At 40.2% G+C, this 16,929-nt stretch overlaps 1 protein-coding gene across 16 annotated transcripts in view; it reads left to right on the forward strand.

Moving 5' to 3' along the window:
* TTLL5 (tubulin tyrosine ligase like 5) overlaps positions 1-16,929 on the forward strand; it is a 310,515-nt gene that overhangs the window by 93,822 nt on the left and 199,764 nt on the right. For 13 of the 16 annotated variants that reach the window (XR_004343713.1, XM_030319609.2, XM_030319611.1 and 10 more), the window contains 4 exons: positions 2,721-2,759; positions 10,122-10,279; positions 11,222-11,528; positions 16,283-16,403. Coding sequence is in view for 15 of the 16 variants with exons in the window: in XM_030319609.2 (XP_030175469.1) it covers positions 2,721-2,759; positions 10,122-10,279; positions 11,222-11,528; positions 16,283-16,403 (625 nt within the window). In the remaining variant the exon portion in view is untranslated. The remainder of the gene's footprint in view (positions 1-2,720; positions 2,760-10,121; positions 10,280-11,221; positions 11,529-16,282; positions 16,404-16,929) is intronic. The other 3 variants (XM_032593419.1, XM_032593420.1, XM_032593423.1) reach the window with 1 other exon arrangement.

Raw genomic sequence — 16,929 nt, forward strand, 5'->3', positions numbered from 1 at the left:
TGATAAGTAGTGGACCTTTTGCTGAGGATGGGAAGTTTGCATGAGTTTCCTCACAGATTATATCTGTCTCAACTGACATAGACTCTATGCTTGAGGCTCAGTCTTTCCAACCTTGGCGTTCCCATGACGGAGAAGGAAAGGGCAAACTGAGAACCTCCGGCCAAATTAGGAAGCATTCTCCTAGGGGGAGTAGAATAATAAAAACATTTGAGATGTATTAATATATGTGTTTCTTTATTAACAATCCAATAATAAGGCTACCAGTGGGTCTAATAACCGCCAGAATTTCAAAAGTGTGATACATGTTGGCAAGATTTTGAGATACCTGTAATATCTCTAATATGAAAAAAAGGATGCATTATTTTCTTTTGGTAACAAACTCATACTAACACTGTTGTAGACGGTTTCCAACATGTATATGAAGGAAATGCCAAATTTCAGTTGGAGGGAGGATTAATTGTTTCTCCATCCAAGTTGGTATACTCCCTGAATTCTTTCTTCGAGTCCCAGAAACAACACCTGTTTACAAAGCATTCTAGAAATATGAATTTCAGGGTACCTGGGTGGCTCAGTCAGTTAAGCGTCCAACCTCAGCTCAGGTCATGATCTCACGTTTTGTGAGTTCAGGCTCTGCATCAGGCTCTCTGCTGTCAACGCAGAACCTGCTTCAGAAAACTCTGTCCCCCGCCCCTCCCCCACTCGTGAGCGTGGTCTCTCTGTCTCTCTCTCTCTCAAAAATAAACATTAATAAGAAATAAAACAAAATAAAAACATGAATGCTTGTATTTAGCAAAGAAAGACCTCATGATCTACTCTTGCCTACCCTTTTAGCCTTGTCTCTACTTTTCCATATCCAACCATGGCCTGTATCTCTGTATCAGCTTCCTCTTTCATGCCTCCTCCTTCTTACATACTCGCCACCCCTTGGCACGGCCTTCAGTTTGTCCCTGAATTCTTCTAGCTGTGTCCTTCATCCTCTTACCCAGACTAGGAGGAGGTTCTGTCGGCCATGCCAGTCCCTCGGTGTGATTCAGGTTCCCTCCTCGTATTAGAATTGCTTGTTTACTTACTAGCCTGCCTACTTTACAAGTGGGCTTTTAAGAGTAGTACTTTGTTATGTTCATCTTTGTCCATATCTAGAGCGTACCACATGGTAGGCACACACACCAAAACATGAACCGAAAAAATGAAATTGCATTTGTTGCAAGCCCTAACATCTCCAGTAAGTTTCTTCTCTTCGATTTGAATTGATGTTTTTTTCTCTCAAAAATCCTGTTGTATTCGTGTCCAGATTACTTTCAAACTAATTCCCTCATCATTTCTTTTAGGTTAATTTTGTCTTCCTTTTTCTTGCCCTCTCCCACTCACCCCCCACCTACCTCCCTGCCTTGTGAAACAGTATCTTACCTACTGTCTTCTAGTATAAGGGTAATTTTAACCCTGGCTGCATATTAGTAACACCTGTGGATTTTGTAAATCATGTTTATGCCCGGCCCCAGCCCCAGACTGAAGCATTGGTACTTCCTAAAAGCTGCTGAGGTGATTGTAATGCGAAACCATGATTGCATATTACCGAGACAAAGCATTATCGGATGAGAGAGTCATCTTGAGGCTTTCTGATGGTAAGATGACAATGTTAGGACATTGGCATGAATAGAAGACATGGGACGGGAAAGACAAAACATTTTGGTGAAGACTTACTTTTACTTGGTTTTCTCTAACTAGAAAATCTTGACCTAGATTGCATGTGTCTCTTTTTTATAAACCAATCCCACAGGTTCTCATTTGTATGAAATTTTCAAAATGATAAAATTCTTAAATGTAGAACAGATTAAAGGAAACCAGGGGTTAGGTAGGTAAAAGCTGTGTGGTTATAAAAGGATGACACAGGGGATCCTTTTGGTCATGAAATTGTGCAGTATCTTCGCGGTGACGTATACGTGAATCTATGTAGTGATAAAATTGTACTGAGCTAAATATACACATTCACAAATGAATACAAATAAAAATGAAGAAATTAAGAAAGAGATAGAGTATGTGTTAAATGAAAGGAAATTGAATGTGGAAAGAATGTTTTAAAGGAAAAACAAAAGCTAATTTAAACATAAATGGCATTCACTTCTTGCGGTGAGAGGCCAAACTCTAGTTCAGAGACAGTGGAGAGCAGCTCTTTTTTTAAAGGGATTTTTTTTTAATTGTGAAAAATATTTCTTCTGAGCATCCTTTTTAAACCCCATGAAAACTGAGATTGGTTTCCTTTACTAAATACAGTTCAGTGAAAGTATAAAGAGCGTGGGCGTCTGAGACCTAACTCCTGGGTTCAAATCTGAACCCACTAAGCTTCAACCTTGGGCATGTCACAAAACGATCATATCCTCCTTCTTTTTATAAACGGGGTTGATAATAACCTTCTTCACATGGTGGTGGTGAAGAAGAAGTGTGATTTGATTGCTGACTAAAAACACAAATACAAGTCATTGTTACGATTCTTCCCTAGAAGTCATCTGTCCTTTCCCTGTGGTTTTTTAATTGATCTTCCCCCATGCTTATGGGACTCTTTTCTTTTCTCAATATATTTCTCTGCTTCTCCCCAAAGATGACTTCCCTGGCATAATTCTGTATTATCTCAGGAGTGTGTGTGTGTGTGTGTGTGTGCATGTGAACTCAGGAGAGAATATCTGAACAGTCCTCTAACCCAGTTGTCCTTTCTACTTCTGTAGGGGAAACCCAAGAAGAAGCTTATTGACAGGAAGAACACGGTAACTGATTTTTAAAAGTTGAGAAATTCTTTCCATGTGCACCATGTGTGACCATGCACGGGCTAAGCATGGTATTTTATATAGCCATTTTTGGTGACTCAGCTTGAATAGTAACATAAAAAATGTTTCTGTTGAAACACTCTTCTGCGGCAACTTTTTACAAACTAAATTTGAGATTTACTTTTTTTTATAACTACAAGTATATCATTTGAACTGATAATAATAGTGTTCTTGCTTGGCTGTGTGAGAGACACCAAAGTATAAAGGAGATTTCAAGACTCCTGTCATGATAGAGTCAAATAAGTGGTTATGTTTGGCCTTGATATACTTGGAGCCTATAACTCTATGCTGTATGGGACTGAGCAGAACTGCTTCCAGTTTGCCACAGAACTGAAAGCATTCAAAATACCTGTGGCTCTTCACTTTGGTGGAGAAGAGAAAGGTCTTCGAGGAAGGGCTGGGATGACCTTGCCCAACCGAAGACCGCAACCACAACAAAAACTCTTAAACCTAAGCACATACCCCCCTGGTTGAGACCTTACATCCCCTTTGTGCTCTGCCTCTTGAGAAAACAAAATGTCAACAGTAGAAACATAGAAAGAAACATCCTGTATCTAGTTGTTAGTTTCACATTTAAGGATTAGTGAGGATAAACCTGGTTTCTTGTTGAAACCCCTTGAAGCCTAAATCTAATTTTTCTTTAAAGAAGGAAAACATATGCTTGCCATTTAATTAAGGGAAAACCGGGAGAGGTCGAATTTGTAACTTCCTTCCAAATGAAAGTCACAGTTAATTCATAAGTTTCCTCCAGTTTCTCGTCAAAGAATATGCCTCCTAGAGTATATTGCTATCAATTTGGCGATTAGAAAAAATCAAACAAAAGAAAAAAATCTTAAACAATAAGTATTTAAAATCTTTTTTTTTTTTTTAACGTTTTATTTATTTTTGAGACAGAGAGAGACAGAGCATGAACGGGGGAGGGGCAGAGAGAGAGGGAGACACAGAATCGGAAGCAGGCTCCAGGCTGTGGGCCATCAGCCCAGAGCCCGACGCGGGGCTCGAACTCATGGACCGCGAGATCGTGACCTGGCTGAAGTCGGACGCTTAACCGACTGCGCCACCCAGGCGCCCCAAACAATAAGTATTTAAAATTCAGTTGGTTCTGGCCTTCATTTTTGACACTTATATTGCCATTAGGAGTTTTTTGGTGGTATAGAGGCATAAGCAAATGAAAGCTAGCATATAATAGACCATGTGCTGTTGTACGAAATACATCTTAATACATTTAAAAAGATTAAAATCATAAACAGTATGGTCTTTGAACACAGTGGAATTAGAAAGCAGTAACAATAGAAAATCTGCTAATATTTGGAAATTAACACCTCAAAATAATGCATGGGTCAAGAAAGAAATCATGAGGGAAATTGGAAAGTATTTCAAACTGAATGATAATAAAAATGTAACATTAAAATGTGTGGGATGCAGCTCATGTCATGTTTTGGGGGCAACTTATAGCTTCTTAAATGCTTGTATTAGAAAACAGAGGACTAAATCATTGATCTAACATTCCATTTTGTGAAAACTAGATAAAGAAGAGTAACCTGTGTAAATTGAAGAACGGACATAATAAAGGGTGGAAATCAATTAAATGAAAGGCAAACAATAAAGAAAACCAATAAAATCTAAAATTGTTCACTGGTAAGATAGAATTCATAAACTCTTACGTAGACTGATCTAGTAAGAAGAAAGAACAAGAATTACCAATATCAGATAGGAAAGAAGGAAGTAATTTATAGATCCTACAGAAATCAAAAGGACATTAAAGGAGTATTATTAATAACCTTATTCCATTGCTTTGACAACCTAGAGGAAATATCTGAATTCCTTGGGAGGGAATACTTGACAAAAATGACACAAGCTGAAATAGAAATTTTGAATAGTCCCATATCTATTCAGAATATTGAATTTGTAATCAAAAGTCTTTGTGCAAAGAAAACCCCAAGCCCAGTAGTTTCGCTTGTGAATTCTATCAAGCATTTGAGGAAGAACAGCACCAATCTTACATAAATTCTTTCAAAACTATAGGAAGAGACACGTCCCAATTCATTTTATGACGCCAACATTAATTATGACACCAAAGCTTGACAAAGACATTTTTAAAAAGGTAGGGGAGGTGCATGGGTGGCTTAGTTGGTTAAGTGTCTGACTTTGGATTTTGGCTCAGATCATGATTTCATGGTTCTGCTATCAGCAAAGAGCCTGCTTGGGATTCTCTCTCTGCCCCTCCCCTGTCTCGCGCATGTGCTCTCTCTCTCTCAAATAAGTATACATTAAAAAAGAACATTACAGGCTAATATCTTCATGAACAGAGACACAAAATTTCTTCAAAGAATAGTAGCAAATTGAATCTACCAGTGTAAAAAAAAGGGTAATACATATGACTAAGAGAGGTTTTTCCTAGTAATGCAATGTTGGTTTAACATTTGAAAATTCATCAGTATAATTCACCATATACAAAGGGAAAAAACCCGATGATCATTTTATTAGATCCAAAAAAAAAAAAAAGCATCTGATGAAATTCAACACATTTATGATAAAAACTCTTAGTAAATAAGGAATAGAAGGAATTTCTTCATTTGGTAAATGCCATCTATAAAAAATCTAGTGCTATCATCATACCTAATGGTAAAATATTGAAGGCTTCCTTCCATGAATCATAAGATATCAAGATGTCCATTTTCACCATTTGTAGTCACTTTATACTAGAAGTCCCAAGCTGTACAATGAAGCAAGGGTTGGGGAAGAAAAGGCATACAGATTGGAAGTGAAGAAATCAAATGTCTTTCATCTTGGATGATCTGAGCTAGTTAATAGAAATCTTTTTTTTTTTTTTCTTAACATTTATTCATTTTTGAGAGAGTGCAAACAGGGGTGGGGCAGAGAGAGAGGGAGACACAGAACCCAAAGCAGGCTCCAGGCTCTGAGCTGTCAGCACAGACCCTGACGCAGGGCTCAAACTCACAAACCATGAGATCATGACCTGAGCCAAAATTAGACGCTTAACTGACTGAGCCACCCAGGCACCCCAAGTTAATAGGAAATCTTAAAACATCTACAGAATAACTACAAGAACATATCATTGCATTTAGCAAGGTCTTTGAACATAAGGTCAATATACTAAAATGTATTGTAGTTTTAAATACTAGTAGTAAATAATTTGAAAATGAAATTAAATTTTGCTTATGGTAGCATTTGAAAATACGAAATTCTCAAGGGTAAATTTTATAAAATATGTTTTTTTTTTAATTTTTTTTCAATGTTTTTTATTTATTTTTGGGACAGAGAGAGACAGAGCATGAACAGGGGAGGGGCAGAGAGAGAGGGAGACACAGAATCGGAAACAGGCTCCAGGCTCTGAGCCATCAGCCCAGAGCCTGACGCGGGGCTCGAACTCACGGACCGCGAGATCGTGACCTGGCTGAAGTCGGACGCTTAACCGACTGCGCCACCCAGGCGCCCCTATAAAATATGTTTAATACCTATACAGTAAAAGCTAAATATTCAGTAAATATTACTGAAATAAATGAAAGAAGATCTAAATAAGTGGGGAGATATGTGATGTTCATGGATTAGAAGACTGAATATTGCAAAAAGTGTCTGTTCTCCCCAAATTGATCTAAAGATCTGATACATTATTCCAGTATATATATACGTATATATATATATAGTATATATATATATATACGTATATATATATACACACACATATATATGTGTGTGTGTATATATATAATAATTCCAGTATATATATATATATATATATATATATATATTTTTTTTTTTTTTTGTAGAAATCCACTATATTTTTCTTCACCAAAGCAGAAATTGACTTTAATTTTTTTTTTTTTTTTGTATGTGGAGATACAAAGGACTTAGAGTATCCAAAGTCATCTTGAAAAAGACTTAGGGTACCTTACTTAAAGAAATACTACAATGTTATAGTAATCAAAACTGTGGCAAGTTGAACAGAAAAGAGAGTCCAGAAACAGACCTATATTTATGTGGTCATTTGACTTGCATCAAAAGGCCCAAAGTAATCCAATGGGGAAAGGAAACTTTTTAACAAATAGGACTGGAACTGGATATCGTACTTTTAAAAGTGAACCTCAGCCCCTGTCTCCCAGAAAAATTAGTGATGATTCAGAGACATAAACAGAAAAGCTCTTACGATAAAATTTCTTGAGGAAAATCTAGGACAGTGTCTTTGGGACTTTGGGCTTGGCAAAAGTTTTAAACATGACGCAGAAAGTGGTACCTAAAAAAGAAAAAATGATAAGCTAGATTTCCTCAAAATTATCATCATCCCATACTGTTCGGAAAGTGACCAGGCAGGCCATAAACCGGGTGAAGATATTCATCAAACAAAGGTCTGGTGTCTAGATAGTATGACAAACTCCTATAACTGAAAAATTAGAAGACAGCCCTCTTACAAATGGGTAAAATATTTGGACAGACACTTCAAAAAGAAGGTATGTGAGTGGCTAGTATGTTCATGAAAACGTGCTCAACACCATTAGTTATCAGAGAATTGCAAGTTAAACTACGAGATACCACTGAAATCCAGCAGAATGGCTCGCATTATGTCATTGTGTTGTACACTTTAAATACATTACAATTTTATTTGTCAGCGACAGCTCAGTAAAGCTGGGAACAACCTGAAAATGACCGACAGCATCAGATGGTGTGGAGCTAATGGAGCTCTGGTGCATTGTCATTGGCAGCAGAAACTGGTACGAGTTCTTTAGGAGGGGTCTGGCAGTTTGCTAGCCTTGAAAGCTGCGTGCTGAGATCTCTGCCCAGAAGGAATGAAAAACGTAACCACAAAACGACTTGTACAAAAATGTCCATAGCAGCTTCATTCATAATATTCCCAAACTGGAAACAACCTAGGGGTCCGATAACCAGAGAGTAGGTGAACTGTGGATTATTCATAGAGTGGACTAATCCTGAGCCGTACAAAGGCATAAGTATGGATACACATCACATGGATGAATCTCAAAAACAGGCAGAATGAAAGGAAACTTATAAGAGTTCATACTGTGCAATTCCATTTTTAAGAAGTTCTAGAGTAGGCAAACCTAATATGTAACGAAACAACTTAGGACAGTGGTCTCCTTTAGGAGTGTGAGGGAGGGATTGACTGGGAAGCTTCGTGAGAACTTTCTGAGGGGGTGGTAATGTTAGAGCTCGGGTTACATAGTTCTAGGCATTTGTCAGAACTCACAAATGGGCATTATGGTATTTGGGTATTTCACTCTATATGGTGTTTAGCTCACCAACAAACAAACTAAACAGAAACAATAAACCAAAACACCAAAAACAAATACCCATAAAACAAATACTGAACTCTAGCTACTAATGATGTGCATGTTAAAGCATTTAGGTACAAAGTGCACTGACATCTGTGTGTAACTTTGAAATGCTTTAAAAATTAAATGGATTGGTGGATGAATAGAAGAAGGGATGGTTGGATATATATGTGCTGAAACAAATATAGCAATATATTTATTTCAGAAACTAGGCAATGGGTACATGGCTGTCTGCTGTACAGTTCTTAAAACTTTTCTGTTTGTGTAAATATTTTCAGAATACAATGTTAGAAAAATAAAATGAGGTAGATGTAGCTAAAAGGTGTTATAATTTACTTATAGGGAATTCAGTTGTTTATTTAAAAATATTAATGGTATGTCGGCTATGTGCTGGGCAGTCTCAGGACCATCTCTGATCCAGTGGCTGACACATAAGCCTGGTCTTTACCCGTATAGAAGTATTAATTCTGTTTATCAGATTCATAGTTTCTCCATCGTTCCCTACCTCCATCCCTTGTAATACTTAGAACTTATTGGTCTATTCAGGGTTTCTTAGAAGCTCATAGTTGTTATTTTAAAATGTTAGTTTTGTTTCATTTTCTTTAACTGGCTAAAAATCTTATTTTCACAACTACGTGCGTGTGTGAGGGGGGTGCAGTGTTCAGTTTTGGGGACTATGGTAAGCTGGCTTTGAACTTGGAACTATTTTTAAAGTTTATTAATTTGCTTCCGGTGTCTGCCCCCATGTGTCAGGACCATCTCTATTCTTGGCTCAATTTCCTGCGCTAGAGAGAAAGATTCTAGAAGATTTACTGTCCAGTTTATCTACTCAGAAATCCCTAAAACACCTAAATAGACCAAAAGACACAGTCTTTCCATCATGCTTAGAGATTGAAAACTCTCAGAGAATTGAGGTCCCTTGACCTCAAAGGGAATACAATTTGAGTTCCAGGGAGTTCAAGAGAGAGAATTCAGAGCCAACCAGTTAGATCTTGCATTCTGAGTATTCAGAGTTAGCTGCCTGGTTTAGACACTGACATGGGCACTTCTTTTCTGACCCATTGACCAAGATCCCTCTCTGTCTTTGCTGACCTAGTTAGCTCTGCCTGCCCAGTACTTTTCCCGGTCCTTGTTTGGATTGGGCCTGATACCAGTCACTTCCCTAACTTCTGATTTATCGTACTTTAATGCCTAATGTAGCTGCTGCCATCCTCTGTCCACCCCATTTCCCGTTCATGACCTGATTGAACTTGGCTTTGTCCACCATCTGCTGCCTTCCCTTGTCTGTGCCTCTGACACTAACTCCTGACCTGTAATCACCAGCTGGAGAGTCCCTACCACCTCCCCCTATCTCTTCCTGTAACTAAGTAGACTCTTAGGGAGGAGAGTTCCTTTTGTTGGAATGTTTGAGACTTGGTGTGCCTTGGGGTCTTGGTAACTTTTGACTGAGACTTTCCGCCATAAGTCTTAGCTCTGGGCTACCATATTCACAGGCTATCAAACGTTCCTCCCCTTGTCTCAACTTCTGCTAAATTTGTGTTTATTAAATAGTGTATACATTAGAAGAATATTTGTATAAGTCTGAGTAAACTATAATGAGTAACAATAAAACAAACACCTCTAGCCACCACCCAGCTTAAGAATGAAAGCGTTGCCAGTATCTCCCAGTCATCCCTAGGTATAAGGTATTGGGTGGCACTTTATGGTCTTTGCGGTAAACCGTCAGCCAGCCTGACTGAATACTTTAAAAACACTTAAACATTGTTTTCAGATATGTTTTTGTTCAGAATATTTACTAAATTCAGACAGGCCCTTACGGAAGTTTTAATGTAGATTCCAATTCCAGTATTCCCATTTTTCTGTCAAACTTTTTAGAATTCAGTAGACATACCATGCCCAACCTGTTGTGGTTACAGAATTCTGTCAAGCTTAGCCTTGGAATAAAGGAGAGCTTTCTGAAGGCTGTAGCAACCATATTGTTTTTTTTCCATAGACTGGCTGCTGACGGAGCACCGGAATTGAAGGTGGAGAGTATGAACTCCAAGGCCAAACTGCACGCTGCCCTCTATGAGAGGAAGCTCCTGTCTTTGGAGGTGCGGAAACGTCGACGACGGAATGGCAGATTGAGGGCAATGAGGCCAGAATACCCAGGTACCTGCTGGTGAGCTTACGCCAAACTCCACTGTCCGGGTCCTGCCAGGCCCAGTTGATCAGCTTCTTACTTCATACTTAATGAATCAGAACCTTCCTCATCGCATACATTTAATTTTTCTGCGTAGTCTTTTTCTCTGAAACTTAATTTCAAAAGGGTTGGAAGTTTCTAAATCTTCCAGTCTATAGTATTTGTGCTGGGGAATAACTGAAGCACATACGTTTTGGCCCATGGCTAAATACTTGAGATGTAGAGATAAATCAGTAGAAAGAAACAGTTTAGTGAAGTTTAATGGAACCCTGAGCATTGTTGTTCAGGTTTTTCATAATTAGGTATTAAAGCTGGTTCATCCCTTGACATTGCCAAATCATATAAATATTTTAAACATGAACAAAGAGGAATGTGTTTCTCTCCAAGATGCTCCCATGTCATAGGTCTGTTTGTCACGATTGATGGACTGACTTCCTTCCCCCCACCCGCCCGCCCACTCCTTCCCTCCTTTGTTGAGCACCTGTATCAGGCATGTTGGTCACTAGGGTTTCATTGGTGAATAAAAAAGGTATAGTCCTTGTCCTCACAGACCTTCCAAGTTGGTGAAAGAGAAAGGTAATGAATAAACGTAGGATAGAACGATGTTCCCCTGCTCCTTGTGCCCTTCTGAAAACCTCCAACACACTGTAGAGATTACTCTACCCAAGATGTTTGCCTGACGTTGAGAGAGAGCCATTGGTATTAAGGTGAGGAACATGAACTCTAATGGAGGTCGTTGTAGGCTTTTGAAATATGTAAGACTGTAGAGTGGCATGTGTGTGCTGTTGATGTTGTGCCTCTATTGTGGTCTGATTTAGAAATGGGATTTTATTAAAAAGATAAAAGGAAGGTATTGGGAGAGAGGAAAATTTAATCTTTTTTCAGCAACATTAGTGATTCTTCGCATTTAGTGATCACTCAACCAGCTGAAATGAATGTTAAAACCGAGACAGAGAGTGAAGAGGAGGAAGAAGTTGCATTAGACGACGAAGATGAAGAACAGGAGGCTTCCCAGGAGGAGTCTGCAGGGTCCCTCGGAGAAAGTCAAGCCAAATACACCCCCCCACTGACTGTTATGGTAGAAAATTCACCCAAAGAAAATGCCGCGAAAGTTTCTGAATGGAACAATAAAGGTGAACAGTGCTGCAAAATTGAGACTCAGGAGCCAGAGCCTAAATTTAACCTGATGCAGATTCTGCAAGATAACGGCAATCTTAGGTATGTACCTTTTGTAGTTGTAATAGTAAAACCAATGACTTGTATTGTGTACCAGGTCCTGGGCTGATGGCTCTACAGCCATTTTCCTTTTCTGACAGTGGTCCTGGGAAGTAATGACTCTGATTTTGTTATTATTGTTACTAAGGAAGAATGTCATTACTTTTGATGTTGTTTTGAATATTAATAATTGTCAAGAGGAGTTACTTGCCCAAGGTATAGCGCTGCGATCCATACCCAGGTCTCACTGGCCCAACAAATATTTGTTGGGCTGGAGTGTCAGTCACTAAAAGCACAGAGTTCAAGCAGCTCACGGTTTTGGGTAGGGATCCTTAAAGAGCGGGGGCGCCAGTATGGACAAAGCGCTCTGTATCTTAAATACAGAAAACAGAGTGACTGATCTTGCCTGGGAGGCCTAGAGACACATTAGGGAGGTGGCAATATTTGAATCAGGCTTTGGCGGATGAGTAGGATGCCACGAGGGCCGAGAGGTGACAGCTAAGTGCGGAAGTGCCAGGAGAGGAAATAAAGGCAGGGAGATGTGATAGTCTAGTCATTCATTCAGCCCTTCAACAGAAGTTTATCGAGCACCCGCCCTGTGCGGGAATGTGCTAGGCTATGGTAGTGTTACAGTAGAAACCAAGACAGGCTCGTGGGGCTTACGGTCTTGGGGGGTGTACTGACGGTAAACAAAGAAACAAGGTAGTTTCAGGGAGTAAGTAGTGCAATGCAGAAAGAACAGGTTGTAGTGTTAGAGTGTAATTGGGTGGAGGGTTTCTTTAGATTGTCATGTTCGGGCATGAAGAGGTAACCTTTGAGGTGAGTCCTGAATGATGAGAGGAGCCAAGTGATGGAATATCAGGGCACAGAATGTTCCTGGCAGACAAGCAAGTCTGAAGGCCCTGAAATTGGAATGAGCTTGGCGAGTTTGAGAAACCTGGGTTAGCGTAGTGGAGTTACACGGAGAGAAGTGTGCAGTAAGAGATACGACTAAATAATTGGATGTCATTTGATCACAAAGGGGTTTAAGAGGAACTGGGACTGTGTTTTCTAAACGGATAATTTTTAAGCAGATGAATGCTATGGTCAGACCTTGATTTAGAAAGTAAATTCTAGGTGCATTGTGGGGCAATGATTGATAAGAGGAGAACTAATGGCAGAAAGGTGAGTTAGGGGCTGTCACAGTAGTCCAGAGCCAGAAAGATGAAGGCCTTGACCAGAGCCACGACTATAGGAATGGAGGGAATGGGATGGACCGGATGACATTTGCAGGTTAAAATTGGCAGGGCTTGGTCTCTGTAGATGTAAGAACTCCAGAGAGGCTGGATTTTTCCAAACGTAGCAACTTGGCGATGCCATCAGTCCACTTAAGGAGCATAGGAGTTGGTTTCAGGATAAAAATGATGTTTCAGTTGGGGCACGGTGAGGCGGAGGGAGGGCTCTGGGATGAAGTTGCTCAGCGGATAGGTGAAGATATCACTTTGAGGGTAAGAGTTGAACAGGATCGGGCAGTTGATAGTTAAGAACTTCAGAGTGAGTGAACTTGTCCAATTCATTTAGTCCAGCAAGTATAGACTGGAGAAAAGGAGGAGAATTGAGCCCTGGGGAAAACCGGTGTTTAATAGTAAAGAGATAGGAACTAGCAGCTAGAGAGGTAAGCATCAGTGTAGGAGGTGGGAGTGTGGTAGAACTCTCCAGAATGAGAGTTCCAAGCTGTAGCATGCTTCAGACGGCCTGAGAGAGCATGAAGAGTGAGAAGAGACTCCTGCATTTCTGACATAGGGCCAGCCTCTGAGTTGTGAGAAATTACGAGTTGAGAAATAAGAAACCAAGTGCAAGCTAACTTTTTCAGAGGATTTGGCAATGAAAAGAAGATGAGAACACATCAGAGAGAGTGAGGAGTGAGCGAAGAGAAAAGGATTTTTTTTTTTTTCCCCAACGATGGGGATTCTGAAGCTTATTTATAGACGAGGGGAAGGATTTGATGGTAAGAAGACCAGAGATACAGAAATGGATATATTGATAGAGAAGGGCCCCAAAGAAAGGCGAAAGAGGCCACTGGAGGGGTCTCTCTTCCTGTTAAATCGGAAAGAAAGCACTATGGGCTGAGTGTAGTAGTTAGAAGTTAAAGAGGAAAGGAGTTTACGTATTTATGCACGATGGCCTTTATTTTCTAAGTTAGAGGGCAGTTCTTATATTGCAGGGGTGGCGGGTGACGTCGGCGTTTGGGGAGGTATGCAGATGGAGTTAAGGTTTGGAAGAGTCTGTTAGTTGAGAGCTCACTGAACTGTTGGAAGACCTGGACTCTCTCTTCGCTTTTTAGTGATTCCCAGCTGGCTGTGTGATCATGGCGGCCAGTCAGAGAGCTTCTCCATGCCTCAGTTTCCTTTTCTTTCAGGCCAAGGTATAAGGTTAGACAAATGTTTTTCGGACTGTGCTTTCTGAGGGGGAAAAAGGATTCTACTGAGTTGAAATAGAACATTTGAAAACCACTGGATTATATTCTGATGCCCTTTCCAGCAATAACATTCTACTTAGCTGTTGTAGAAATAAATGATTTCTTCATAAATCTTATGGATCTGACTTTCACTGAGTAAACTGTTGTAGTTGCCTGGTGTGTTAATGCAAATGAGTGGTTTTCAGACTCTGTTCCCTGTAGCTACCCATGATTCTGTGGGGCACCTCAGTGGCTACTGAGGGGTCTCAGGGAGGTCGTGGCAAGGATTCGAGACTCCAGGCCCCAGCCTTTAGTTGCGTATTTTTTATACTGAGGATCCATATAAGCTTTTATGGTTTTAAAACCAAGTTTCACTGGTGTAAATCATTTCTAGTTTTCATTCTTTCGTCTTTTTTGGTATGTTGAAAATGCCTAGCCAACCAGTGTGTCCAAGTATCTTGGGGGCAGTCTCAGAATTAACAATCCAGGGGTCCCTTCAATAAGGTTTATAGAAATGGAAACCTCCAGGGGCGCCTGGGTGGCGCAGTCGGTTAAGCGTCCGACTTCAGCCAGGTCACGATCTCGCGGCCCGTGAGTTCGAGCCCCGCGTCAGGCTCTGGGCTGATGGCTCGGAGCCTGGAGCCTGTTTCTGATTCTGTGTCTCCCTCTCTCTCTGCCCCTCCCCCGTTCATGCTCTGTCTCTCTCTGTCCCAAAAATAAATAAACGTTGAAAAAAAAAATTTCTATTAAAGAAATGGAAACCTCCATACTTGTTCATTTGATTTGTGGCAATGACTTACAACAAAATAATGATTGAAGTCTCAACTTCAAAGTGACATCTCCCTTATCCAACAGACCTTCACGTTTCAGCGTTAGAGGAATGATTAATAAAATGAGGTATTCTGCTACTTGGGAGATATGTGAAACATGCCATTTCTACCTCATTAGGTAGCAAGTGAATTTGTGGATGAAAATTAAGAATTTTTGTCATTTGTTTTGTCTTGCAAATAGTTTGTTGTGGAGTTAAATGGTTGAGGGGGAAAGTGGTCTCCAGGTGAACAAGAATATAAGTGTCCTTGTTGAGAAACATTTGAAAATAGAAATTTGTTTTTTCAGATCGTACTGTGCTCCCATAAACTATCCCCATTAGTTAGAAACATGTAGCCTTACTTGTATTTTATGCTTTGAAGATCTTCTATATTAAACTCTCAAGAGCAAATCTGCTTCCAACCTGACTCCCCTCCTCTTCGGTCCCTCTAGCACATATGCAGAGGTTAGACCTAGACCCTGTCAGGATGTCCAGTTTACTCTGGTCAAGTCCTTCATCCTAACTTTGGAGGAACAGTGAATAGAAAGCATTCAGTGATTGCATGTGTGAGGATTGTAAACAAAGTTTGTGTTGGGCCCTAATCTTCGCTGATGTAATTCTGGCTGGAGTGTCAGAAGGCCGATCAGCTGAAGTAACCAAAATCTCTCCTGAAGGAAAACAGATCCGCTACAATTAGCAGCTGAAGTGAAAATCATCAGTGTGTCTCTGGCCTTTCTGTCTTCTAAACCGTAGCTTCAACAGATTTCCTTGTTTCCAGCCTAGACCACCAAGCAGAAATCAGCTGAGTTCTCCAGTGATGTCGCTGAGGTGCTTTTTTTTTTACTACATGTAAAGATTTTGTTTTCCCACTGAACATCTGGGCTCGTCCCAGCCTCTCAGTTCATCTACGCCAAACTCTGTTGGACCTCACTCATTTGTTCTGGGCTCCAGCCATTCCTGTCTTGTAGTTGAGAAAAGCAGGTCTTTAAGATTTGGTCTCAAAAGTTCCTTTGTAGGATTTATCGATTTCCTGCTTCGGAGGCTTTTGCACACCAGAAATATTAGTTGCCATAGCAAAAGCATACTTTTGCACCAACTGATAAGTATATACTTTGGGCCTCCAAGGCAGGAAAACCTTTCCACCTGAATGCAAAGGTTCTTGTGAAGATTCAATACTTTGCCTGCCCATCTCCCCCAGGAAAGTTGTTAAAAAGTTCAGAGATAAGGTGTAAGAATAGGAAACCTGATTTCCTATTCCTGTTTGATTTTTTCCCCTCTGTTAATAATGAGAAAATAAATAGGATTCTCCATCTTTGATTCTGTTAATAGGAAAAAAAAACACCTCATGCACTGTGTAGAAGGAATCTTTAGTCAATGACTGCATGATGGGCTTCATTTTTTTTAGCCTTCCTAATAGGAGGATCCTCAGAGCCCGCTTTGAATGAGGCAGGTACACATTTGGTAGGCTTACCATTCTGTCTTGTAACGGTATGTTGTTTTGGATTTCTATAGCAAAGTGCAGGCCCGAAGAGCGTTCTCTGCCTATCTCCAGCATGTTCAGATTCGCCTGATGAAAGACAGTGGAGGTCAGACGTTCAGTGCCAGTTGGGCTGCCAAAGAGGATGAACAGATGGTGAGGCTCTTCTTGTTGGAACCTTTTTACTTGCCCTGTTTCTTTTCTTTCCTCTTCTTCTTCTTCTTCTTCCATTTTTCCCCCCAAGGGTGAAGAGCATTATATTCTTCCGGTGAAAGAATTGTTCTTCACTATAGTTGATGGATTTCTCTTACTTTAATGTGAACTGGCTCCTTGATCTGGGGCCATGTTCATCACACTGTGTGTTGAGGGCATCAGTTTATTTCATTCTGAAAATGGAAACTGATTGCTCATTACATGTCAGGCCCTGTGCAAAGCCCCCCAAAAGAATAACAACCTAGAGCCCTTTCTCAAGCAACTTCACGTTGTCTGAACTCTTTGATGTAGGCACTGTCATCCCCATTTTGTAGATGCAGAAACAAAGGCCTGGAGCAGGGAGGTAATTTGCCTGTGGTCCCACAGCTTGTGTGTGGTGAGACTGGAACTTGAGCCCTGATGTTACAGTTGTACGTTATTTGGTTTTCTGTTGTTTCTGTGCATCACAAGGTATTTGTTTTGTGTCCTA

The sequence above is a fragment of the Lynx canadensis genome, chromosome B3, assembly GCF_007474595.2.
Source record: "Lynx canadensis isolate LIC74 chromosome B3, mLynCan4.pri.v2, whole genome shotgun sequence".
Taxonomy (NCBI): Eukaryota; Metazoa; Chordata; class Mammalia; order Carnivora; family Felidae; genus Lynx; species Lynx canadensis.